The sequence below is a fragment of the Echinops telfairi genome, unplaced genomic scaffold, assembly GCF_000313985.2.
Source record: "Echinops telfairi isolate 266 unplaced genomic scaffold, ASM31398v2 ScPeMD7_2291;HRSCAF=2852, whole genome shotgun sequence".
Classification (NCBI taxonomy): domain Eukaryota; kingdom Metazoa; phylum Chordata; class Mammalia; order Afrosoricida; family Tenrecidae; genus Echinops; species Echinops telfairi.
Window position 1 is genome coordinate 36,114,303 of NW_022106189.1, and position 26,907 is coordinate 36,141,209.

Sequence of the window (26,907 nt, forward strand, 5' to 3'; positions counted from 1 at the left end):
GTGTAGAGGCTCATAGCTGAGTGAAACCCTAAGGAAGGAGGCATATGCAATCAGCCAAACAAAAGGGAAGTACCCTTTGTCCCAACAACCCCACTTCCGAAATGCGTCCGCTATTGAGACACATGTGGAATGAGATGCACCAGGCTTTCCACCACAGCGGTGTTATATGCTAACCACTGTAAAACAACCAGCCATGAGACAGATTTTCATAGTTTTTGTACATACATATAGCAGACACTCTGGTGAAAAAAATAAATAAAAGAGAGGGCCATTTAGTCCTTCTACTGAATTATTTCCAAGATAAAGTGTGAAGGGAAAGGAAAATGCTGTAAAGCAATGTACCTGCCATTGTATATGAAAAACAAGTATGTCCACTCAAACCCCATCCACTGCAGGTAAAAATGTAAATGCTATGGAGAAGCCTGGCACTCCTTAAAAAGCTAAAATATAGTTAGTTACTCTATGGATTGGAAATTCCATTCTTAAGATACATAGCCAAGATAAACAAAAATGTACAAGGGGCTTGAAAAAGCGAAATAATTCCATTCTCCCCGGGCCCCCCAAGAATTTATTGAAACCCTGTGGTACGTCTATATGGAAACTTGTATAGAACAAGGCTCGATGCCGAGAAAGTGACCTGTTCTGACAGCAAGTACTCTAGGAAGTAGGATTTCCACTATGTTCCAAAGAGACCTTCCTTGAAAAATTATTTGGGAAAAAGAACGCGCTGCTGCTAGGAAAACCATCTGGAGAATGTAAGCTTGTCTACCTCTAACTTCTGAGTTGCCAGGGAACACAAGCACACGAAACAAACAGTAGGTGAGGGACGGGGGCCACTGAGGCTCGGGCTCAGCAGGGGTGGTAAGTACAGGTGAAGATGCCCTTGGGGGAAGTTGGCTGGGGGAGGTGCAGAGCTAAGGAAGAGAGAAATAACCAATTTTGCTGGGATCTACAGTACACAAATATGCTTTAAGGTTAGGAGAGAATGACCAATGATCGTGGGAAAGACATAAAAACATTGAAAGCTATGCACCCTGGATTAATTTATGAAGTGGCCACAATCCAACTGCGAAAAGCTAAAAGTTACCACCAGGACTTGAATGACTTGCAGCTAATAAGGCAGTGAGAAAAAGTTATCAGTGATCCAAAGTTTATTCCAATTCACCAGAGTACAACCCTTTTTCTGGAAAATAAGTATATTGGATTCCAAGAAGATTGGACTGCACTGCTAATTATTTAAAACCTAGCCCTGGAAATCTAAATAGAACCAAGAACTCCAACCACCGAAACTTGGCTTCCAGGCACATCAATCCCTGAACAGGAGCCAAATGAAAGTTTCAATTACAACACACCAAGACCATGAAGTGTCGGCTCTCTGCCACCTCTTCACCACCTACTCTGGCAGAACCACCGCATAACCCCATGGCAAAAAAGACATCGGCACTCACCTCAGGGTGTTTGTGGAGATGGCCACGATGCCCTCAGGACACTGTTCAGAAGCGAAGCCAGATGCAAATTCCAGGGTCTCGTAGGACAGGGGTGTGAGATGGAAGCGAGACTGGTAGGAATAGCTCAGCCAAGACCGGCTTGACATGGCTAATACCTGACGAAAGAAAGCAGTCTTTGGTAAGCTCAGGGGAACACAAACACCGTATACAGACCTACATCCTCAACCTTAGATTCTGGCCAGAAGATGCCCCACTACAGAATTCTGGCCACCTAAAAGACGATCTCTCTAAAGAAAAAGATGCCTAGGGAAGAAAGGATTAGTGTTCCCAAAAAGCATGCCCACTGTTGGTCATGTGGCCTGGGCTAATCTTTTCAACCTCTGAGCCTGACCTTCCCTCCACACGTGTAAAATGGAAATACAGTCACAAAGCTGGACACTTACAAGGACTAAAGGAGATCATGTGCAAGCAGCAGGCACCATGGCTACAGGGATCCCTGGGTGTTGCCCATGGCAAACACATTTGGTTGTTAATTGAAATGTCAGAGGTTTGAGCCCATCTAGAGGCACCTCCAAAGAGAGGCTTGGCCGTCCGCCTCTGAAACACAGGCAGTGAAAGCCCTTCTTGGCAGTTGTGCTGACATGCACTGGGACAACATGAAAACTCAACACCCCTGTGAAAACAAAGGACACAGGATGCCCCAACCTCCTTCACGTTATATAACAAACCACGACAATAAACTGATAAAATGGCAATGAGTAGAGTTCACAGGGCTAGGAGTGCCCTCGACCAAAGGTTTCCAACCATCCAAGGCCCACTCGCCCAGCAGGAAAGCCAAAGGGACCAAATACCCTCACAAACACACAAGCAATTTACGGCATGGTGCTGTGGGAGCCCCCCGTTAGGAAGCTCTAGTTTAAAGGGTATGAATTCACACGCATGCACGCACAAATAAATAAAGACAAAGCAGATGTCAAACCTGCTAGAAGTTGGCCGGGCAAGTGAAGGCTATAAGCTTATTCCTAGAGGATTTTTCTTAGGCAGCACAATACCAAAACAGACTCCCCCGTTTCCTTACCGCCTCCTGGCCTTGCATCCGGACTCGGAACAGCTTCACAGGGCGGGACCCCAGGTATCTGGTTCGAGTGTCAGAGAGATCACCAGTGACAGGGTCCAGAACAGTTCTCAGCAGCACACCGTTCTGAGTAGGAGAGAGTTACAGTCACTACTTAAGACAGGGGTTCATCTCACCAATCAGGCGACAAACTTCTGATTTAACTCAAAGCAGCTGGAAGGATAGAGCCTTAGAGGTTAGAAGAAAACTCCAATGAAATCTGACAGGCATTTATTCAAATAGCCAAGTGAAAGCACTTGTTTGGTCCTGTATCCTTAACTTTTTAAACAGTGAACAGCTCATTGAAGAGTGTCAAGAAAACATATTAGAATTTTTCTAAGAATTTTTAAAAGTACATGCTAGACTCTGTATCTACTAAGAGAAGCACGACTTCTTAGAGAAAAGGCTAATTCAGGCATGAGGAGAGAGGTCCAGGTGTGGAAAAGACCTTGTGCCACAAGGCAAGGAAGCCACGAAGGCGGTGAAGTGATGACCAAAGGACAACAGTGCAACTTTACTGGGGGTGGGAGAGAGAATCACACGGGTCTAAAACCTAAAATCGGGCTACATAGGGATCCAGGAATGAAGCTACAATAGTCTGAAGCAAATACACAAAAAGGCCTGAGTTCATTCATAATAGTACTTAACACACACACACAACTCCACCCCTCCAAATGTCACAACTGTCCGTTGCTATGGTACTAACTAAAAAAGAAATGAGTAATTTATTGTCTTGGTGCATAAACTGTATTTCATAGTAAGCAAAGAGATGATACAGCAAAATCTGTCTTTAGAAAGGAACCTAGTTAATTAAACTCAGAAGAAAAAGAACCCCTAAACAATAATGTGTAACAATGCCTGCTATTCTTGCCCTCCACCCCACGCCCTCCCAAACTGCAGTGTGCTATTTCAGGGTGTAGCATGAAAACACACACCAGGGGCACTTTGGACATTGAGTAAAACCAAGTCGCCTGCTTGTGCACCTACTAGAAAAGTGTGGAGCCCTGGTGGCACTGGGTAAGCACGGGGCTGCGAATCACAAGGCTGGAGGACCAAGCTCCCAGCCGCTCCAAAGGAGAAAGTTGAGGCAAATCTGATTTAGGGTCCCCCTGGGCTTGGTATGCAACATATGGGGGACCGCGGGTAACCCTTGAGGTCCTCAGCTAATTCTGAGCCAGTCTATGAAGACTTGAGAAAGCATGTGCCAGGCCTGTGACTAGAGGGCCACCGAGTCCACCACCTTTGTTCGGGTGGGGCAAGAGGAGGTAGAAGAGAGATCAGCAACGCTGACTTTTCATACAGCAGGCACCTGGAGCCACAGGCCTAGGAAAGGCCTCCACCCAAACATCGAAATGAAGGAGAGCAGAAAACCTACAGAAGGTCTGGGAGCGTCTAGACCTCTTCTTACCTGTAGCCCAATATTCAGGTAGAGGAAACCAATAGAGCCCCTCTCACCCAGCTCATCCTGCTTCTCAGTCCCACCCATCTCCACGATGCACAAGGATTCCGGCTGGGCTGGGAGAGCCTGCATGCTCAGAGGCTGCAAACAGTCCTAAAGGGCAGAGAGAGGAAATGCTAAGAACATGAGCAATGACCAATATGGGAGGAAAACAAACCCAAAGGAAAGTTACCTCTAGAGGTGAGGAACTTTCTTATGGACAGTGAAAGTCTACGGAGTGCATTCTAAGAGTTGTGAGTTACGGAGGTGGCTGGCTTCCAAGGCGCCCAAGTGGCACAGAGGCGAAGTACAGCGAGTGAGCAGCTTGGAACTCACCAGCATTCCCATGGGAGAAGATGAGCGCCTGGAATACGTGAAGTGACAGTACCACTGTGTTCCACAGGGTCACTGTTGAGCCCTGGTATACATGGTGCCTTTCAAAGGAAGCACTGGGGAAGATTTTGGGGACAGCAGATACTGGCAAAAGTAAATAACGACGTCCCCCCATCCCCCAAAATCATCTAAAGTCTTAATTAAGTTTCTTTTATACACAAATATTTTGGTTTTGCTTTAAACTATAAAAGGGAGAAAAGGCTTGAGCCTTTTTACAAAGCATCACAAAGCCTGAGATCGGCAGCACTCTGAAACAAGGAAGCCCCCTACTGTAGGGGGTCAGCAGAGACAGATGTGCTATCCTGGTCCAGTCCAGCTGCTTTCAGGGAGGGGCATCTGGGGGGAACATCTAGGAAGCTGAGGAGACACTCACCGAGGGGTCCAGGGAGATGATTCGGACAGTGTTGTCCACCAGCCCCACAGCCAGGAATCGAGACCGCTGCTCTCCGGGGGGCACATTGGCCAGGCTCATGCACACCACGTCTGCTGACATCTCTTTCCGCTCTGTGTACTCATTCAGCTGTCCAGACTACAAGAGTAGGAAGACAGAGAGTCCAGTGAAGCAAGCCAAGATGCACACACACATACGTAGCCGCAAACAACAAAATGTGTATGAACCAGTGAACGTAAAACTGCCGCTCGGCTTGGTAAACCGTCACCTCATCCTCAATAGGTTGATGGGGTTTTTTTCCCTTAAAAGAAGACTGAGCAGAGAAATGTTTTTAATTCATCCTAGTCAACCAGAAGACATCTTACCGGCTGAAATAAACACCATCTTTTTCTCTGACCTTCCCCCTGTGCAAGTTCCTCTCAGCTTTCTCCCACCCTCTCAATACACACCCAAGTTTCTCACCAAGGAAGGCAACCCATTAACAAAAGGACCAAGCCACTTTTGGTCATTTTCTTTCTCCACAAACTTGACAAGCCAAGCTTGTTCTTAGAAAATTGAAGTATTTAACAGTTTATCTGTTCTTGCGAATATTATGAGTAAAGGAAAATATGAGGGCTAAGGGCAAAGCACTCTCAAAAATACAGTTCAACATAGACATTTTAGTTTCCACAGGACAACCATGCAAGGGACGTGACAAACACTAGATAATTACGTACGATCCACTTCTAAAATGGAGTCATACTGCAGAAATTTATCTATGCCAAACATTAAGTAGAAAAGTAACCTGTGAAGGACAAGAGGTAAGAATACAGCCCCCACAGGTTGTTTTTTTTTTAATCAATTTTTGGGGGCTCATACAATTCATCACAATACATAGATCAATTGTGTAAAGCACATCTATACATTTGTTGCCCTCATTATTCCCAAAATTCGCTTTCCTCTTGGGTTCCCGGAATCAGCTCATTTTCCTTTTTTCCCTTCCCCCTCGCTTCCTCCTCCCCTCTCCCCCATGCACCCCTGATAATTTCTAAATTATTATTGTATCTTACATTACGCCTCCATAGGTTTTTAAAAACTTTTATGAAATACTTTTATTGGGGGCTCTTACATCTTTTATCACAATCTATACATTCATCCAGTGTGTCAAGCACATTTGCACATATGCCGCCATCATTTTCAAAGCATTCTCTTTCCACTTGAGCCCAATATTGGCTCCCTTTTCTTCTCCCTCTCTCCCGCTCCTGCCCTCCCTTACGAACCCTTGATAAGCTATAAATTATTATTTTTATATCTTACATAGTCCTCTGTCGCCCCTCACCTACTTTTCCATTGCTCATTTTGAGTAGTGCCCTCTCTCCCTCAACCCTCCCCTAATCTCCTGGTGTCTCTTCTCTCATGCTCTGGTCTAATCCAATTTGTAAGGTAGAATTAAATTCATGACAGTGGGGGTGGGGGGGAGGATGCACCAAAGAACTAGAGGAAAGTTGTGTGTTTCATTGGTGCTATAATGCACCTTGACTAGCTCATCCCTTTTCTGTGAGCCCTCTATGAGGGGATGTCCAACGGTCTACAGATGGGCATCGGGTCTTCGCTCCAGGCACCACCACCACCCCCCCATTCACACTGGGTATGGTCTATCTCTTGTCCCCATAAGAAGCCCCGGTGAATGTTAAAACACATACGGGATCCATCTCAAAGTAGACCAGCTCTCCTCCTGTCAGGGCGATCACCACTTGCCGCTGGTTCACTGCACATTTCACAATCGTTTTCTTGCCAGGAGTCTTCCACTCATTGACTCTCTTATCTGCTCGTATGTGCCGGATACCATCTGGATAGACCTAAAGTTAATAATGGAAGGAATGAGCCTCCCTTCAGAGCCAGGCTTAGGCACCAGTTGGGTCAGTGGCGAAAACAGTTAATATGGTTCCAAGCAAGTCAACTTAAAAAAAATTTGTTTTGCAAAGTCTCCTTGAAGAAAATCCAAAATTCATTAACAAAATTTTTTTTAACAGATGAAAGCAGGAACAAGGTGTTTCTGTAACAAGCATGGCAATGGTAGAAAGCAGATGTTAAGTGCCAAAAATTCTTCAATCAGCTTCCTGGATGTTCCCACTAGATGCCCCTCCCTGAAAGCAGCTGGACGGTTGTTGTTTCAGTGATTTAAAATCTGAAAGACTGAATTTTTAATGTTAAAAAACCTGTTTCGTACTTCTTATTTCATAAGGACCAAGTAAACTGAGCAGGCACTCAAGCGCCGACACTCCTCACCTGCACCAGGGCATCATCTCCTAACAAGGAACAGGATAAGGTGGGGGTGGTGCCAAGGAACCCAGAATCAGTCACTTCTTCTACAGTCTCTCCAATGGACAACACAAGGGTGGCATTCACGAAAGACACGATGATGTAGGCATCAAACTCATCTGGAAAAAGGCAGAGACGACAGGAGGTGGTTAGCTAGGTGTTACAAAGCCAAATGGTCAGTTCAGCAGTAAGAGCTTTCACCGAGAAACCTTGCAAGAAACTCCTGTGTGTAGTCATCACACACAGTCATGTGCAAACAGCACAGCATGAACCAAAAGATAAGTGAGAGCTCTGATACCCTTCAGATATTTTGCTCATGTAAACACATCCAAATATATGTTAATTACATATACACATCTCAAATACCTCTGAAATTAATATTTTTTGAGACTTTGCTAGAGAAATAAGGAGAGCATGGCATGGGAGTCACACGAATAAGGACATTTTAAATATAACCTTAGTTTATTAAAGCTACTGTTGCTTTTGGGTGCTATAAAGTTACAATTGAGACTCACAGCAACCTCATGGGACAGAGGAGAATGACCTCCTAGGGTTTTCTAAACGGTCATCTTGATGAGAGCAGGGTGCCAAGCCTCTGTCCTGTGGAGCTGCCGGGTGGATTCAAAGCACTAGCCCTCCAGTCAGCAGCTGAGACGTTAACCAGTAAGCCACCAGCATTCTTTATACTGAAGACAGAATTCACTTAATTGAGAGTTACTAATCAAACTTTACTCTTAAAAACAAAAACTATTCTTAACCAGGAAAGATCCCGAGCTCCTTCCCGAGGGCGCAGAGGCTCCAATGAAAGAAACAGACTACTTAGGCCTCTGTGAGACACGCCATTCTAGGGTTGGAAACGGAGAATGTTGACTTATCCAGGAAGTGGGGGGGTGGAGGCAACAGTTGTTTATATTGTCGGCCCTTGACCTCTTTAGTTTCCCCACTATTTAAAAACACAGCCACCCAGTGGACATGAGCAATCCCGTTAAAATCTGCTTTTCGGTTAATGAAACATTACTTGTTTCATTTAATGTTTCAGTTAATGAAACATAACTTGAGAACTAATGAGGTTCTCAAGGTCAGAGAAAATGAAGTATAAGGCAAGCCCAAGTTCCTCGTACAAATTTCACATAGCTTTAAAGAGCATTCCTTTCCTATACAAGCTTCTCCTTCCTATCTGTGTCCCCGGCTATAAGCACAAAGCTCAGCAATTGCTGATTAAAAACATGTTGCCGCTGACATTGTTCTATTGTCTACACTGGAATTTTCTGATCTACTCCCCATTCTCCCTTCCTGATCACCAAATATGGTAAGTCAGGGAAGAGAAAAGCAGCCAAGGTACTAAACGGGAGGGATGCATCACCCTCAGCAGAAGCTTCAGGACCCTCTCTTTGGCTGAGTCCCTGGCCCACCCAACCCACATTTAATTTTGATGTCTCCTAATGTGGTGGAGCTGAACATGGTTTCTAGCTTAATAGAGTCAAATCTGTGCTCTTTATTGGAAGGAGGGGTCAGGTGGCTGATTCACTGATGCAGCCCATAGTAGTGTTCCAACCTAACAGTGGGACAGAAAATCAATCTCAGGGGTCATAATATTTTAAATTAGGAGATTGTGGAAACTTTTGTTCCAGTTAATAATACATGTGCTGATACTTACTTGGTTCTTTTAATGTTTAAAGAAAAAGTTCAGTTCATAAAATATAAATAAGGACATGGCTGTTCCTGAAACAAATGTCTTTTATCTTTTAATACGTGTGTTTCGAATGTGACTCCAACTTCAGTGACTTACTAGAAATTCTGGCAGACAAAAATTGCACAATGTTCATCATTACATGAACATTGTATCCTTTCCCACACTGTCATTATTGGAACCCAGTGCTTAAAAGCTGTGTCAAAGGACATGATAAAGGGCTCTGATTGCTGTCTACCTCGGGACATGGGAAGAGAGGCCTCCAGAACAGACCAGTGCACTGACTTCCACGTAACAGAATGAGGGCGGGGGAGGCCGGCTGCCTGGGTTCTTGTCCCCTTGCTAAGACCACATATTATTTGGCCTAAAGGAAAAGAAATGGCCAGTGGATTCAAACAGAGTCCCACTCTTGCTGGTAAATTCCAAAAAGGAGGTGTCTGAAAGCTGTTTTCCATCACAGATTCTCACAAAACACTCACAATTCCTGTGAATACTGAGCACACTGTAGCTGCCTCCACTCCCATCTATGGCTAAAAGGACTGGCAGCAAATTAGTTGGCTTTACATCCCGAGAAAGTTATAGGTTAAAAGTTGGATTTCAGTGTAAAACCAAGTGTCGGTGAATTGACTAAGAACTGTTTTCGGGGGGTGGGGGTGGGGGTGGGGGGAGGTAGCACTGCTGAAGCACACTAAGGCTCCATAAGCAGCTCCCACCGGAGTTATACGAGAGACCATCCGATGATTTAAGCCTCTAGTTCTTCACTCTCTCTCAGGACGCTGTCTCGTCTTAGCCCACTCCTAAATATACATAAAAGTTTTCTCTAGAACTGATAGTTTATAGTTGGGATAGCTCTAAGGTAAAGCATGAAGCTAGGGTTTTCTAGCTACAACTTAGACAAAGAGGTCATCATTTTTCAAGTTCTGTGGGAGCTCGTTAAGGGAAGCTGATGTCTGTCTCAAACCATGTAATATACAGGCAGATGGGTGCATCATTACAGTGCACGTGGATACCCAACTGCAGCTACCCTCTCCCTGAGTACACTACAAGACCCCAAGGTAGATCCTAGCAGTAAGTACACACCTGTGGTGATCAGCACCTTCACCAGCCACCTGTGGAAGAGAAAAAAAGGCTTGGTATTGGTAGTATGCATCACCAAGTACCAGCCAACGTTAGTATTTTGCCTGGAAGACGGCTGCATGTGTGGACAGAAGAGCAGAAGAGAGATTCACTCAACTGTATCTGGAAAAGGAATTAGCAGAGATCCTGACCTGGTTTTGTGGATAGCTGGCCAAATTATCTTTTTCAAAAATATAGTTTATCATTATTCTTTTTAAAGACCTTGACATTTAATGGGGGAAAAAAACATTTCAAGTATAAATTCCATCATGCAGCATACTGTCTAGCATCGCTTCCAAAAGGCCTTCTGTGATTCTCAAAGGTATATCCACATGCTCTCCCTCTCACCCCTTCTGGCAACATACTCGAGCCTCTCATCATAGTGCAAAGAATAGTGCAAAGATACGAGCCTTCCTTGTGGGATGGCAAGTACCAAGAGGAAAGGGATCCAGGCACTCCAACAACTGCAGAACAAGAAAACAGAACTAATTCTGAAAAGCCAGCAGGACTTAAGATACTACTCAAAATGAACACTGCACTAGATTTAAGAGCCTGAGCGTTCAGCCTTAGTAAGTAGGTGTGGTCTCTTCAGGTATGGCACTCTCTGTGAGTCAGTCACCATTTCAATCTTCTTAAAAATTAGACTTATACCTAATCTATTTTAAAATCATGTTTATTGAAAAAGAAAAAGCATGTATACCATATTATACAAAAGACATTTTGGGTTATGCCAGAGATCTTTCTAATTCAAAGAGTATGTTTATAAGATTTATTGTATCAAGAAGCTGACAACCTACTGGCAACAATCAATGACTAGGTTCGCTGTGGAATTTAGAAAACATTTCCATATGAATTAACTAAAAGTTTTCATATGTACCAAGGTCTCAGATAAAATGAGCCCACCCTATTTACTTGTGCTTTTCTCTTTTTATGCAACTCAGATTGTATTCCTGTCTACATGAAAACAAGCCCCCAACACGTGCATCCCGCTAAAAGAAAGCTTCCCTCCTACAGCTCTCCCAGTTCCCTTAAAAATGTTCCACACAGCCGGAACATCGACATTTCAGTAAAAAGGCAGAGAATTTATCCACAAGGCTTTGTAAGCTGGCCAGGGTGGTATTACTCACCAGTCTCACATTCCTGAGGGAACAAAAGGAAAATGGGCTTCCGGGAACAGAAATGACCCCAGTCACAGAGTGACCCACAGGGAAAACAAAAACCGAGTTCTACTTATATGAGACTGCTATGTGAATGTCGTTAAGACTTCTCTGCTTGCACCACAATACGTTTCCACATTAAATGTTTAAGAATGAGGCGACCGGTTTTAACTAGAAACTCAGATTCCCTTTCCTCCTCCTTCCCATCTTCCTGACTCCAAAATTTGTATTCCATTCAATCAATCTCTACTTTCTTTCAGCTCAACTATTCCCCTGGAATAGTTAATAACCATCGGTTGGTACCAAACCTCTGCATACCAATATCTAAAAAACACCTTGAGTTTGCCTACTACATTGGTTTTGGTACAATAAAGAACATACGTTAAAAAACTGAGTAGCAGCTTTCCCTCACATCATACGTCTTGTAAGAGATGGGATCAGTGCTCCAAAGACCAGTGCAAAGCCAAAGGACATCGTGTACCACAGCTCTATGACACTGACATATATATATATATATATATACACACTGATCTGATTAGCTTCCAGAGCTTCCTCAGCCAGCCATACAAAATGAAGTGAGAGTACCATGACTGAAAGACCCAAAAGCACTGTGTAGCAGTAAACAGTACCAGATGAAAGGGACACAGAAATACTATGAACGCAGCCTTCTCTGCCAATGGCTCACAGATCCCTATGCTAACTGCGGAGAATGGACTGCCTACCTTCAATGTGCCGACGCACTGTCCACACAGCATTAGGGTTACCAGGTAGCTCAGAAACGGCCATTTCCGACACCTGGCAGGAGAAAAAGTCATAAATACAATGAGCATGGAAGACAGCTGTTTACTTATAACACTCCCCCCAAAAAAGAAGCCCCCAAAGCAGTGCTAAGATTGTATTCTGAATTAATGGAAAGGGATTCTTTGGTCAAGTGCCTCCATGAGCAATTGCTTCCTTTGCCCCATGACCACAAGAAATGGATGCTGTCCAGCTACCATGACTGAACATTTTGATCACAAACTCCATAGAAAAATCTTGATCAAAGGTGAAAGACTACAGAATGACATTTTAAATATTCACAGACTCCATACTTCCTGGAGCCATTGACCTGAGAGAATCTTTAAACCTCAAAACAAAAATACCTCCTGAAGTAATCTTAAAACTAAACAATAGCTTAACTAGTACAAACTAACTGCCTTCAGCATTATGCTTTGAAGAACTGCCCATCATAAAAACAAAAAAACTCCTTGCCATCAAGTAGATTTCAACTCATAGAGACTCTACAGAAAAAGATAGAACTACCCTGTGGCTTTCTGAGACTAACTTTTTTAGTGAGAAGTCATGAAATACTTGTGTGGTACAGTTGGTTTTTTGGGGGGAACCGTTTTTATAGTCAAACATGTACGTCTCTCCTTTGGGCAGAAGAGTAAGCATGTGGGTAAGAAATAGGCACTCTTAAGTTACCACTCTCTTTTCCTAGTTTCCACATCCAAATTCTATTTCACTTTATGGGTCAATTTAACTGCCATTAAATCAATTTCATTCATTAAATGCTGCACCTTTAGAAAAAATGTTCCTGTATCTTCTTGGTGAACAGCAAGGTATCCCACTTTCTAAAACTCCCAAAGAATTATGTCATCATCTCTTGGGGCACCTAGCCACAAGGTAATTTGAGAAAATGTTTGTTTTTCTTATTAGACTCTCGTGGTCTTTAGATTATATAATCCCTCTAATACCAGGGTGAACAAAATATTTAAGACAAAAAAAGAGAATATTGGGTCCTGGGCATATGTGCACTTTGTTAACTTTTCAGCAAATATAAAACTACTACAAGATAAAACATCTATTTAATTCATCTTTAATTTTAAAATTAAATTTTATTATTAAATTTATTTAATACAGTTAACATCTATACTACCCAAAATGATCTAAAGCTTCAATGCAAACTCCTATAAAGATTTCAACAAATCCCCCCCCCTCAAAAAATGGAAAAGCCATCCCTCAAGTTCATATAAAATTTCAAGGGATCCCAAACAGACAAGAAAATCTACTAAAACAAAGTAAAAGGACTCACAGATTTCAAAATGTAATCAGAACAATGCTGTCCTGACACTAAGAGTTGATATATAGAGTCCAGAAACAAACCATCTATGGTCAAATGACTTTCACAAAAGATGTCAATCAAGTTCACTCAATGAGGGGAAAAGTTTCTAACAAATGCTGATGGATCCATACCTTGTAACATATATAAAAGTTAACTCAAGATGAACAATTTCCTAAATATAAGAATTAAAACTATAAAACTCAAAGTGTCAAGAACTTATATAGAGGAGTAACAAAAGAATTTTTCCTTCCGAGAAACATAAAATGTATCAGAGCCACAGGCTGCCTTCTCAATGCTTTCCCTAAACTAGGGAGCTGACGTGGACATTCCAGTCTTACCTCAAGTCCATGTCTCAAGACTCGCAGGGATGACCGAGGTCCTCTACCACAAGCCACATACAACTGTGGAGTGTCTTCATTGGCCAGGTCAGCTATCTGCAGGAGAAAGGGAAAAAATGTCTACATGTGCTGTTTTTCACACCTAACTCTATCCTCACGGGTCAAACCCTTAGTTTATTGAACCTATCGTTGAAGCTGTAAATCTTTGCAAGACCAGAGAGGTGCATATTTCCTTCAGAAGCAGTTGGTGGGTTAGAACAGCTGATCTTGGGGTAACAGCCCAACTCAGAACTACCACACCACTGGGGCCCTTACTATTACCTATTGTTTGTCTTTGTCACCAGCAGACTCCACATTTAGTCAGAGCACTTTGAAGTTTGAAGGTACATCTAAGTAGCATTTACCCATATTAGTCATGCACTATATAATGCCCCCTTGGTAAGCAATCAACCACATACATATACATGGTCCCTACATCCATAAAACCTATAGCTACGTTCAAATTTTGAGGTACATACAATGATTCACAATAACAAACAGGTATTACTTTGAGATATGCATCAAATTATTGTATTATTATCTGAAAGATGCTTTAATGTAACTGGAAGTGCTTAATGTTTTCCTTGTATAGAAAAGTACATTATGTATTATGATAAACATCAGACTAATTGATGTTAGCTGCAACCTGTACCTATTAATGTAGATCTACCTACAAATTCAACTTAAGACAGATTTAGAGGGCGGGGGAGGGAAGGGTGAAAAAAGAGCTGATACCAAGGGCTCAAGTAGTAAGAAAATGTTTGAAAATGATGATGGCAACATATGTACAGATGTGCTTGACACAATGGATATATGTATGGATTGTGATAAGAGCTGTATGAACCCCCAATGATTTTTTTTTAAAGGGACAGATTTAGAAACAGAACTTATTCATAATCTAGAGACTATACATAATATGGTATCCACACAATGTCCTACTGCACAGAATCGGGGACATTAAATAACGCATCACCATACTTCACCATGTTTTTAGACCTATTGATTAACTAAAAATTGACTACAATTGCCCTATTGAGGTTATCTACAGATACTCCCCTGATGTAGCTGGCCAATCCCCAAACCAGGGAAACCACGTATTAGTCCTTAAGCTGACAACTACCTGCTTTACAGTACAATCAACTGCCTATTAATTTTGCTAACTCTTCCCCTGCACCAAAGTTAATATGTGCCTACCCTTTAGTTCTTGAGATACAAATTATTAACCTAATTATTTCCTCAAATTGTACTAATGAGAGGAATCCACTATAATCAAATAAAGGAATTACTCATACTTTTTCCTACTGCTCTCAGGGCAAAAACCCCGTTCCGAGAAAGGAAGAATGAAAACAATTCATGTTAGACTGGTTAGTGATCCCAGCGGGTATCTGAACAGTGACTCATTTCCTGAGCACAGTGAACAAGCACCTGTTCCCTCAGAAGAGTGAACAACTAGACAGAGTGGTCCCAGTAATGACTGCAGCCCCAGCAATCCAGGGCGCATGCCAGGGAGAAGTCCCTAGAGGACACGACTGATATACAATCTTCATCCTGTGCCACCTAAGGATCCTCCTCAAGGAAGTGACTAAAAAGTTACTGACGGATCCCAGTGCGTCTGAAGTATTTGAAAGAAGGGTGGAGTGTTAAAATGAAAGAAATACAGCTATAGATAGGAATACGAGGCCAATTTCAGGAAAGTACTCAGTGTACGTACTGAATGATTTATATTAAAGATACCACACAAACATAATATATGCTTAAGGACACAGAGAAAATGACCAGAAGCAGTCACAGGAAGTTACTATCAACGGCCTCAATGAAAAGTTCAAACGCTCAAGCTTTCACCTTCTACATGTTAATTTTTTACATTAAAGAGGAGCTTTATAATTTAAAGAAGTTTAAGGACTTATGCAACAGTTTTTAGCTGCCAAACTTCTAAACACTAGTTGTTTCATCATTATACTCTGGAAAGTTCACAAACATGCTAACAATTTAATAAACCAGATTTCAACTGGGAGAAGAAAATGTTAATGTCATTAAGTTTTAAATTCAAAAGCAGTTAGCACTACTCAATGTGTAATTAGTAGAAAGGTCCAAACCTGGCAAAACAGAATGGGAGAGAGGCTGTCCAGTTCATCCACCAGAACAAGGTTTTTGAGTGGTCTTGGCTGGAAGAAGAATGTGTCTCCCTCTTCCAGAGGCATAGCAGATGAAAACTCAGGCTCTTCATCATCGTCTCCAAGATGTGCGATTTGATACAAGTAACTGCCGAGAAAGAATTTAAGTCAAAACATTCTGAAGACATTTGATACCAACATAATGCTCATAAAGCATATTACAAATATACAAATATTTAATCTGAATTATAACACAGTTTCGAACTAGCAACTATGGTATAAATCTTTCCTTCTGAGTTGGAATTTCTCCTTTTTTTAAAGTACTAAATCCCACTGCCACCGAGTTGATTCCCGACTCACAGTGACCTATTCAGAGTTGCCAAAGACTAAATCTTTAGTAGGAGTTCAGTAAGCCCTATCTTTCTTCTACAAAGCGGTTGATGGGTGTAAACCACCAACTTGGCAGGTTAGAAGCCCAACATCTAACTCATATTGACACCAGGGCTCCTTTTAAGAACAAAAATGAAGAAACGATGAATACTGTATATTCAAACAGTGCAACATACAGTGGAAGGATTAGCATCACAGTTGCTAAATGTACTGCTTCTTGGTCTAGACAAGCTTGGGTTCAAATCCCACCTTTGCCCCTTAACTAGCCACTGATCTTTAGACTCATCAGTTAACCTATATATCTTACTTGCCTCCTAATAAACTAGAAATAATGATACCTTCCCATAGTATTAATTAGTTGAAACAGGTCAAATACTTAAGACAGTGTCTGGTACCTAGTAAGCAGTGTGTGCAAAATAAGGTAATCAAAGATAAGCAAAGACTACAAAAATAATGACATTATAATATTACCCCCCAAACAAATAGATCCAACTATCTCTGCAACTAACAAAATCAATTAGCCTTTTTCCACTCATGCTCTCTGCTTAGTGGCTTGACTGAAAAGCAAATCACAAACAGAAAGCAATTTGTAAATAATCTCCAACAAGATCAGATCATAAACTGATAATCAGCATACCAACTTAAGCAATATATGAGTTTTTGGGAAGCAGGTCAATTAAAATAAAAACACCTAATCTCTATTCAGGTGCATCATTTAAGCAATAAACCAGGCCTCCAATACCCAGCACTATGCATACTACTTCATGTACATTTTGGAAGGATAAAATGACTAAAAGTCCTTGTGTAAAACACTCTAAAGTACTCAATAAATGGTAGCCAACTAAACCATCATATGTACTACTTTCTTTATACATTGGATTCCGCTTACTAGCTCTATCACAGGAAAGCTTGCCTGGGCTCCATCTTAATAAAGATGTTCCCCAAATGACGATGATGTCACAAAAGCAAGGGCTTTGGACCTAAATTGTCTGGGTATAATTTAGACCTAATTATGTGATCTCAAATTTCTTAAATGCTGTGACCCAGTTTCCTAAAGTATAAATAATGGCACTGTCTCTTAAAGAACAGTATGTATTAATAGTGCCTGGAACACACTCTGCTTGCTAGAGATAGGTTGTTATAAGGATTAAAATTAGTTATTCTGATGCCCCAAATCAGAGCTCATTCGCCTCTCCAACTTCAACAACAAGGAGTAATTGGACAAGGGCTCAATTCATCTCACTGTCATGGGCATCTCATGGGTACTTTGTACTCTCTATGCTTTAAGACTTATTCCTACCTCGTGGGACATTACCTAAACAGAAGAAAGTGCAGCAAGTTAACTGTTTATTAAGGGGACAAAGGAGCTATGGGTCTGTGGGTTCCTACCTTCGGGTGGACAAATCTGAGGCCTTCTGTAGCCTCTCAGTAGGGCTGATAGAACTCAAGTACTTTGTTTCCCATAAACAAAGCATTTTCTTCAGGCTCTCTCCCCATGATCCCTCAACTCCTCTATTTATTACTGCAACTGTTACCCAATAATCTACCTAAGCCTAAGTACTTATTCTACGCTCTCCTTTCTGGGGAACCTAAACTAATCAAAGAAAGTATTTAGAGCAATGTCTAATAGATAAGCACTCCAAAGAGAAATTCACTACATTCCTCCCCAGAACTAAATGATTCTGCAGTATTCGTAAGCCCATCCAGCCAATTTATCAGAAAATCAGGATGTATACATTAGCAACGATACTACAATTGCATGAGCAAGAAGATAATGTAGCACGTATGCCTGTAGTGGCTGCTTCTAGTTGCAGCTTTACAAAGACAGCTTATTAACCCCTCCTGAGGAGCACGCAATTATGAAGAAGCCTGCAACCTCGCTACACATTTCCAGACCTCTGGCATTTTTTACTGTCATAGGCATATTCAAACCCTGCGTCCATCTTTCTATTCCCTGAACTGCTGTCTATCTCACTAATTTTTAAGATAATTTCATTTGCCCTTTGCCATGTCACGAGAGTAAAAATGCTCATGTACTTGCCGTGGGAATGCAACCTAATGCCACCTTTCTGGAGCACAGCTGGTGGGATGTACAGAAATACATCCCATTTCTTTTTCACAACTTTGTTGAGCAAGGACAAAGAAGCGCCTACGAGGATATTCATTACTTATCCTAGCACAAGAAGTGCAAACAGCCTAAATCGCCACCATTAGAGGACAACACGCATAAAATAAAACATGCAGCCATGAGAACCCAGACTGCTGAACTCAAACGCAAATGTGTGTGCCTTGTTGAGATCCTGATTTGACAAATCAGCTTAAAAATATTAAGACTATGGAGATATTGGATTACTGGCTGGATAATTGATATGTACTGGGTTTTTAGATGTAGCAATAAACTATGGTATCTGGGATTTGTTTCAAAATAGTTCCGAGAGGTTTAGGTGGTAGGGTATAAGTAAAACAAGCAGGTTTTAAAGATTTACAGCCTCAGAAACCCAAAGGGGCAGTTCTACTTGGTTCTATTGAGTAATTGAATTAAAATTGACTAGATGGCAGAGGGTGGAGGGTTAGAAAAAAATGGGCATAGAAGTGTTTAAGCAATTCAGAAGACACAATGTTTGGCAAATTTAAAAAAATCCAATTTCAATACACAAGACATAATGCTTGGCAAATTTAAAAAAACCTATCTTTTTTATCTCATGAGGATTCTGGGAGTTTTCCTCTCTTCCTCTCTGGAGGTGGGACACACTCTCTGTTACACCTTCCTGTTGACACATGGAGTCACACGGATGGCAGTCAAAGCCCCGGATATGCTTCCCTAGACTTTCCACCCATTGGCCTGTGATCTTCCTGCATTCAGCATCATTGCATGTGCTGAATTTGAGTTTGAAGTGGAATTTATGAACCAGTATCGGACATATGGGCTAATATTGGACTTATAGACTTGATCTGGACTGGGCTGTTTTCTTAAATATACAATTGCTCTTTAATATAAAGCTCTTTCCTATACATATAAGTCTCCTGGGACTGGTTTCTCTAGTCTATCGGGACTAACACAACATCCAGAGACAACAGCACCTACACTGCTATAAAAGCTTAAATCAGACAAAATACCCATTTATAAACTATCAAGGGCTCATGCGGGAGGGGGGAGGGGAAAAGTGAGGACCTAATGTCGGGGGTTTAAATAGAGAGAAAATGTTTTGAGAAACGATGTACAAATGCGCTTTACACAATTGATGTGTGTATGGATTGGGATAACAGTTGTATGAGCCCCTAATAAAATGTTAAAAAAGGAAAAAAAAAGAAAAAAAATGATTAAAAAATCCAAAAACGGAAAAGGAAAAAAAAAAAAGCTTAAATCAGAACAAACTTTTATTAAAGTAATAGATCCTTAGAGAAGTCAATGGAAAATAAATAAAAGCTATCTAAGTAAATAGCTACCTATAAATATAACTAATATTACATGAACATTAACGCTTTTTTTTTGTTTTGTTTTTTTTTTACATTAACGCTTTTAAAAAGTACTACAGATGTTTTTCAGTACAGAAAATACTCATGTAAAAAAGGGTAATATTCACTGTATAAAATAAAACCAATCACAAAATGGTATAATGCATGATTGTAGTTTTTTATAACTACTTACATACACACATTGGCAAAGAATAGTTACCTATATGCATGGAAGAAATGCATCATTTTGTTTTGTGTGGATTTTATAACTTTTGTTTAACAGAAATCCCTTGTATATAAAAAATGAAAAATTGAAGAAAATAATTATAAGTAATAAAAGGCAACATATTAAGAAGTGCGACAATATAGATATACACCATAGTAAGGAGAAATATACAAATGAGGTAATGTAGGGAAAACAAATACGTATTCACAAAAAGGAAAAAGCTCAACTTGGTTGACAGTCCAGTAGAGGGCGTCAGGGCAAAAATAAAAGACAACCACTCAATCCCAGCCATTACCCTCACTTTAATTCTGAGTAAATGAGCATTGGAGGTTTGTACAGACAGCAGTAGATACTGGCAAAATCTCAACAGAAAAGCAAGACGTTGTAAAATAATTAATTTACACTATTTAATGGTCTTAAAAGGAACCCTGAGGATATAATGGATTATGAGTGAAGTGTGCCTGTGGACAAATTCTCTACACTCATATTTCAGGAGTCTGGCAGGCAGATTCTGATGGAGGAAGGCCGCATCCCAGTCACATTCTCCAAAGTAAAAGTCAACCCCCACGATGTCCCCAGTAATAATGCCTATTTTAAGATGCAGCTTGCAAGCACAGTGGCTACTATATGCTTGAAGGTTAAAGGATATCTGCCATCATGAGGGATCAGACCGCCCCACCCTAAGTACAGCCCACTCCCTTCTGATAAGGATCAGATTGCTCCCCTGGAGAAGAGCTCTAGAACACTGAAGGTCAAGCCAGCTAAGAGATGATCAAGGTTAAGCCATCTTAACTCTAAAACCCACCCATCTTGTTATGTATGTGCCTTCCTGCCTTGTGTATGTCCCTAATATGTCCCCTTCCTGTTGCATGTGTGCCCCCTAGCTCGTCCCCTTCATGTTACATGTATGCCTCTAATACAAGCCCCTCCCGTTAAATATGTGTATGACATGGCATGCATGTCCAACATTAAGAGAAAGCCTATAAAGAGAATACATTTCCACACTCTGATTCTGGTTTGCATGAAAGCGGTGAGCCCTTGCATGCTTTATCTGTTGTTTCTTTAATTACCCTCCAATTACACAACTGCCTCTTAGGACCCATTTGGTTGTGGAGGCTGCTCCCCACAAGTTAGGCTGTTAACCACAAGGCAGATACTTTGAACTCACCAGCTATACCCCTTAGACTATTGATTTAGATTTTCCTCCTGACTGATGAAATTATAGATGGTCAGACAGACACACTAGTAACATTTTTAAATGTCTACTAGGTCATACTAGCCCTACATAAAACGGGATCCAGAAAAGGGGGAGGAAAACCCTCAGTACTTGAAAGTGGTGGAGGACAACACAAATAGAAGGATCTGTAACATCTGAGTGGCTAGAAATGGACTGACAGTCATTATAAGAACATGAGAGTTTAGAAAGATTGTGATAGTTAAGGTTTATTGTGCAAACCTGGTCAATAAACACATGAGATTGATTGAAGGGGAGGAGATAAATGGCTCTGTAAGCCTCACCTGTCTTGTCTCTTGCTCTCTGATGGTCGGACCAGGGTGCAACTGCCTTACCTAGTTCTCTGTCTCAGCTGGCAAGGCTCATTTCCTGTGAGACATCCCTGAGGAGAAGCCACACGGACCTACCCTGATGCAGCCCTGGGTGCTGGAGAAGAGTGGAGACCCCTACCAGCACTGAGATGCTTACACACTCACTGATAGGGCTTTCCTGCTGCATTCGGCGCGTCACTGCATGTTTTGAGAGATTGAGGAGGACTTTATCGATCGATGTCGGACATATGGACATGGACAGCACTGGGTTGGGATGCTTTCTTAATGTACACTTACCTTACACATAAAACTCTATCTTATAAAAAATGAGTGTCTATGAATTTTTTTCTCTAGCCTACCCAGACTAACACAATTGCTGATAAGGGTAGGCAGGTGCTAGTACTCATAGGCCACAATTCCATGCTACAGCCTGATCAGATCAGTAAGGCAAGAATTATCTCCAGAGAAACATGTCAGAGAAGAGACATGAAATTTGAAGAATCATCATTTCAGGCTATGAATAAATATTTGCATACTACACTCCATAACACTCCACCCAAACTATTCAGTTTTAGACTTGTTCAACTGAGGTATTTAAAGAACTTAGGTTTAAAAAGAAGCCCTTCAAAATATATTCAGGTAAATATTCAGCACAGGAAAGAGACCACTTCTAAAGCAATTTACATGGCCAACCACAGGGTTAAACCACTGAAGTAAATGAAGAGAAAGAATGTTTCAAAACCGCCAAGAGGTTATTAAAAAGTCTGGTCCTAAGGTCTACATGCGGCCTCCCCTGGGGGACAGAAAGCGGAGAAGTGGGTGAGGGAGACGTTGGATGGGGTAAGATATGATAAAATAATTTATAAATTATCAGGGGTTCGGGGGGAGCAGGGGAAAAATGAGATGGCACCAAGGGCTCAAGTGGAAAGCGGGTGATGTAAGAATGATGAAGTCAACATATGTACTAATGTGCTAGACACAAATGACGTATGTACATATTATGATGCGATGTATAAGCCCCTAATAAAATGATTATTTAATTAAAAAAAAAAGTCTGGTCCTAAAGTCAGACCTCTCACCAATTTTTACAATCACCAGGGTGAATTATGGTAATAAAAAGATTACTCACTGGTTTCCAAATTCTGATGCCACAAAGAGGAAGCCAGTTTTAAGCACACACATGGCAGCAGCAACAGGCACGGTATCAAAATACTTGAGTCGGATTTCAGTAACCTGGGGGGTGGGAGAAAGAAAGAAAAAATAATGTAATTAGTGCTCGCTTGGGCAGCACATATACTAAAAAAATAACGTAATTAGTATGTAATCCCACCAGGACGTGAAAAAGACAAGGTTTTCTATGCCCTTAAAGAGGCTGACTCTGAAACCCACAGGCAGCTCTACCCTATCTTACAAAGTTGCAGTGAACCGGCAGACTGGTGGCAGGGAGTAATCCAACCAGTGAGTGTATGAGGATGGGGGGCAGTAGTGTGTGTATAATGGGGCGTGGGACCTGAGGACTTCCGTGGCCTTGGATTTGTACATGGCAACCTTGTTATCAGAGTAGCACCATGCCCCATTAGGTGAACTGGTTAACAAAGGCCTACATTCCAAAGGACCTTTGTGTGTAGACCTGAACCTGCAACGTCTGTTAACAGCAGAGCCTGTCAAACCCTTTCACAACCGGGGAAACTCCACCCTCTAAACCCAGGGTCAGCAAACCCAGCACGCCTATCGGCTGACTTCCTGCCCTTGGCTGCGACTGTGCTACCGTGGCGGAGTTGAGACAGAGAAAACAGAAAGGATCTACTATTTGCCTTTTTAATTAAAAAAACAGCTTGCAGACCCCTTAGCTAAAGAGTTGTCTAAGAAATTGCCTAGGTGTTCAGGGACCTCCTCCATAAGACAAAAGAAGTAAATAGATCATGTACATTAGCACAGTTCAGTAGGCATAGAAAGCTTTCTCTGGCTACTCAAATCAACTCCCATCACCTGAATATAATCATTAGAAAGTAGCAATACTTGGTCTCTTAAAATGACAGCATGAGACCAAAATAAACCTGCGAACCAGAAGAAAATCTACAAAGCTTTAACATCTTTGCCAACCATCTTATCACACTGTTTCCATAATTAACTTATAAAGGCTTAACTGACCTGTCAAGACAATGGCTATAAGGAAAAGTTGTGTGTCAAACTGCTTTGTAAGCCTGAAAAGTACACACAATTATCATCAAAATAATTATAATGTTAAGACAAAATTTTAAGAATTTTACCGAGCTAGATTAGCCATAACAAAAAATTTTTTTTTCATTTCCTCCACTTCATCCATTCACTGGTGATGTTAATAGGTTAAGCAGTTCAAACCCACCGGCTGCTCCATTAGAGAAAAATAAGGCTGTCTGGGGAAGCGGGGAGGGAAGGGAAAAAATGAGGAGCTGATGCCGGGGGCTTAGGTGGAGAGCAAATGTTTTGAGAATGATGAGGGCAATGAATATACAAATGTGTTTTACACAATTGATATAAGCATGGATTGTGATAAGAGTTGTATGAGCCCCTAATAAAATGATTTTTTTTAAAAAAGATTGCAAAGCGAGGCACAGAAAACCTGAAACATACAGATGTGAGCTGATTGGTGTAAGCAGCATATATTCATAGAAAAATTTATGTAAATATATGTATTAAAATATTTGGAAGTTTATATAAACTTAAAAAAGAATAAGGCTGTTTGCAGTCCTAAATATTTATAGTCTCAGAATATCTAAGGAGCACTTCTACTCTGCCTTATAGGATCGCTGTGAGTCAGAATCAACTTGATGGCAGTAAGGTTGAGTTATCTATGCTTTGCTTACCATATCTTCATCTGTCTCCAAAGTGATCTTGAAGATATCTCCCTGCTCAGTTTGGGCTAAAAAGAAGAACATTGATTTGGTCTTATGGGTGGCAGAGCAGACAAAAATCATTCCTCTCTCAGGGTCATCCAGGTCGTTCTAAAAGGTCAAACACAAAAACATCTTAGAAATTAGAAATGGGTATTTCCTATTTGGAGACCCTGAAGCTTCTCTGTAGGAGCTTTGACGCAGCCCAGCCTGCCAGCCTAAGCAGGAACCCTGCACAGGCACACTTTGCTTTACTGAACTTCACGGGCACTGCATTTCTTATCAATCAGAACTTTGTGGCAACCCTACATCAAACAAGTCTATAGGTGCCATTTTTCCAGCAGTATCTACTCACTTCATATTTGTGTCCTATTTTGGCAATTCTCACAGTATTTTAAAATTTTTCCAAAATGCCACTGCACACTTAATGTATAATAGTATGGTTTAAACATCATTTTATATGTACTAGAAAACAAGCAAACAAAATAGCACGCGACACAATTTATTGCAATATTAGCTATACTGGCGTGTTCTGGAACTGAACTCGTGATATCTCTAAGGCCTGTAGTTAGAAATTCTTTTCTGCTCAAAGGATGTAGCGAAGCCTGTGTGCCCCCACTGGCCACAATTCCACTCTATAGCCTGATCAGATCAGTATGGCGAAATGTATCTTCAGAGAAACATATCAGAGAAGAGACATGAAATTTGAAGAATCATCATTTCAGGCGGTGAATAAACATTCACATACAACCACTACACTCCCCCATAACTATTCATCATCAGTCCATTCCTATTCTTCATCAACTTCCTGGATCCCCAAAAAGGTCTTGACTAAGGTTTTGAACTTTTTAAGAAAAGAGATTTCAACATTTTGTACTTCTCTCACTAAATAAGCACTTTGAGGGTGAAACTTGAACTTTAATTTCTTTGTATCCCCAAACCAAGTTCATTGTCTGGCAGAGGTAGGTGATCAATAAAACATCTAGTCAACCAAACCAAATGTCTATCCACACCTTGACGCACTTAACTTGGCAAATTTCTCCTTAGGTTTTCTAAGACTCACAGAATCTCACTCAGATACCATGTACTGCAGTGGTTCTCAACCTCCCTCATGTCGCGACCCTTAATATAGCTCCTCATGTTGTGGTGACCCCCCCAAACATAAAACTATTTTGGTTGCTACTTCATAACTGTCATTTTACTACAGGGTCGTTGGATCCCCAAAGGGGTAGTGACGCACAGGTTGAAAACCACAGATGTATGAGATCAGATATATTTTAAAATCCTTAATCTCAAGGCCTGTAACTCACTATTAAGTGGACCATATATAATCAGTAGGAGGGGAGACTAGAGAAGCAGAGATAAAACAACATTGGGAATGTGCTGATAACTGCTAAAGGTTGATGAGGTCACTATAGCCAATTTTCAAATATCGTTACTATCATGATAAAAGCTCTAAAACCCTTAATTTGCAAACACCAATGTAGTAACTCATTTTTTTGTCAAATATAGTTACCGTAATATCACCATAAAAGCTCTAAAATACTGGATTTGCAAACACCAATGTAATAACTCATTTAGATTAAGTCAATCGACACCAAAGCCCTGGGAATAAAGATTTTGAGGAAAGGGCTATTCGGACAGCCTCAGAGATCACCCTCACAGATCTCAAATTACTTCCCAAAAGGAAGACACCTTCAGAATAAAGAGATCAACAAGCCACCACAAAAAGTCATCCAAATCCATGACCAGCTAGAGAAGCTAATGTTAGTAGTGCTGCTGAGTCCATTTCAACTGAGAGCTTCTGGATCCCTAACGTCCCCTGTATAATAATGCTTTCCAAAACATGAAGCCGGATATAGCCATGGCATGAACAGTCTGTGGTACAGTGTATATGAAAATCATCACTGACTCTTCAAGTGCACCTGAAAAACAATGTACTTTGAAAGGAACCTTGTCATTTACAATTTAGCAAGCAGCAATTAAGAATTAGTCTAAATTACACTAAAAATATTACAACCAAATAAACTACTATGTGGATTCTAAATTAAAATAACAACAGACCTAGAGGAAATTTGTGAGAGTAACAAATTAACCTGTTTCCCCGAAAACAAAAGTGTCTTAAATTAATTTTTGCTCCTAAAGGTGTGCTAGAGCTTATTTTCAGGGGATGTCTTATTTTTCCATGAAGAATACAGTACACATTTATTGTTTATTGTTTTATTAAAAGAGATCTCACAAAAAAAAAAAATAGAGAGATCTCGCACTTCCTGTCTGCTCCAGCTGCACTGCACTGCAGCCAACAGTGAGCTGTGCCCGCCGCCACGGTCCAGAGTCCAGAGTTAAGGTAGCTTCGGGGGCCTTATTTTCCGGGGGATGCCTTATATTTCAGCAAGAGGCAAAACTGTAAGTAGGTCTTATTTTGAGGGGTGTCTTACTTTCGGGGAAATAGGGTAGTAAATACGAAATGTTAAAATTTCTCAAGCATGATATTGGTAGTATTGCTATGTGGGAAAATGTCTGTTCTCAGAGGCTACACATTAACGGATTCTTAAACTGTGTGCAAGTTATTTTCAAATGCTTTAGCCTTTTAAAAGTGTGTTTGTGCATTCCTAGGGTGAGGCTCAGGTAGTAGGGCCAGACCAAATCCAGGGATACATATGGTGGCCAACTAAAACAGAGGGGGGGAAAGAAAAAAAAAGGAAATGGGTAGCAGTGGCACGAGGCACTAACCCACCCAAGGGGAGGGTATTGTTTATATCTCCACAGGGAAA

The 26,907-nt window shown here is 41.1% G+C and overlaps 1 protein-coding gene and 2 non-coding genes across 3 annotated transcripts in view; all 3 read right to left on the bottom strand.

Annotated features, from left to right (window-relative positions):
- Positions 1-26,907, bottom strand: part of SF3B3 (splicing factor 3b subunit 3) — a 47,460-nt gene that overhangs the window by 8,257 nt on the left and 12,296 nt on the right. Inside the window, exons 7-17 of the mRNA XM_004704557.3 lie at positions 24,107-24,244; positions 22,390-22,493; positions 15,626-15,791; positions 13,491-13,586; positions 11,771-11,843; positions 7,053-7,204; positions 6,467-6,622; positions 4,767-4,922; positions 3,971-4,114; positions 2,527-2,649; positions 1,449-1,603 (exon numbers count right to left, since the gene is read on the bottom strand). Coding sequence (XP_004704614.1) covers positions 1,449-1,603; positions 2,527-2,649; positions 3,971-4,114; positions 4,767-4,922; positions 6,467-6,622; positions 7,053-7,204; positions 11,771-11,843; positions 13,491-13,586; positions 15,626-15,791; positions 22,390-22,493; positions 24,107-24,244 — 1,463 coding nt within the window. The remainder of the gene's footprint in view (positions 1-1,448; positions 1,604-2,526; positions 2,650-3,970; positions 4,115-4,766; positions 4,923-6,466; positions 6,623-7,052; positions 7,205-11,770; positions 11,844-13,490; positions 13,587-15,625; positions 15,792-22,389; positions 22,494-24,106; positions 24,245-26,907) is intronic.
- Positions 21,687-21,777, bottom strand: LOC115870763. Its single transcript, XR_004046895.1, has one exon. It is a non-coding gene; the product is annotated as a small nucleolar RNA SNORD111 (small nucleolar RNA).
- LOC115870765 lies at positions 24,772-24,862 on the bottom strand. Its single transcript, XR_004046897.1, has one exon. It is a non-coding gene; the product is annotated as a small nucleolar RNA SNORD111 (small nucleolar RNA).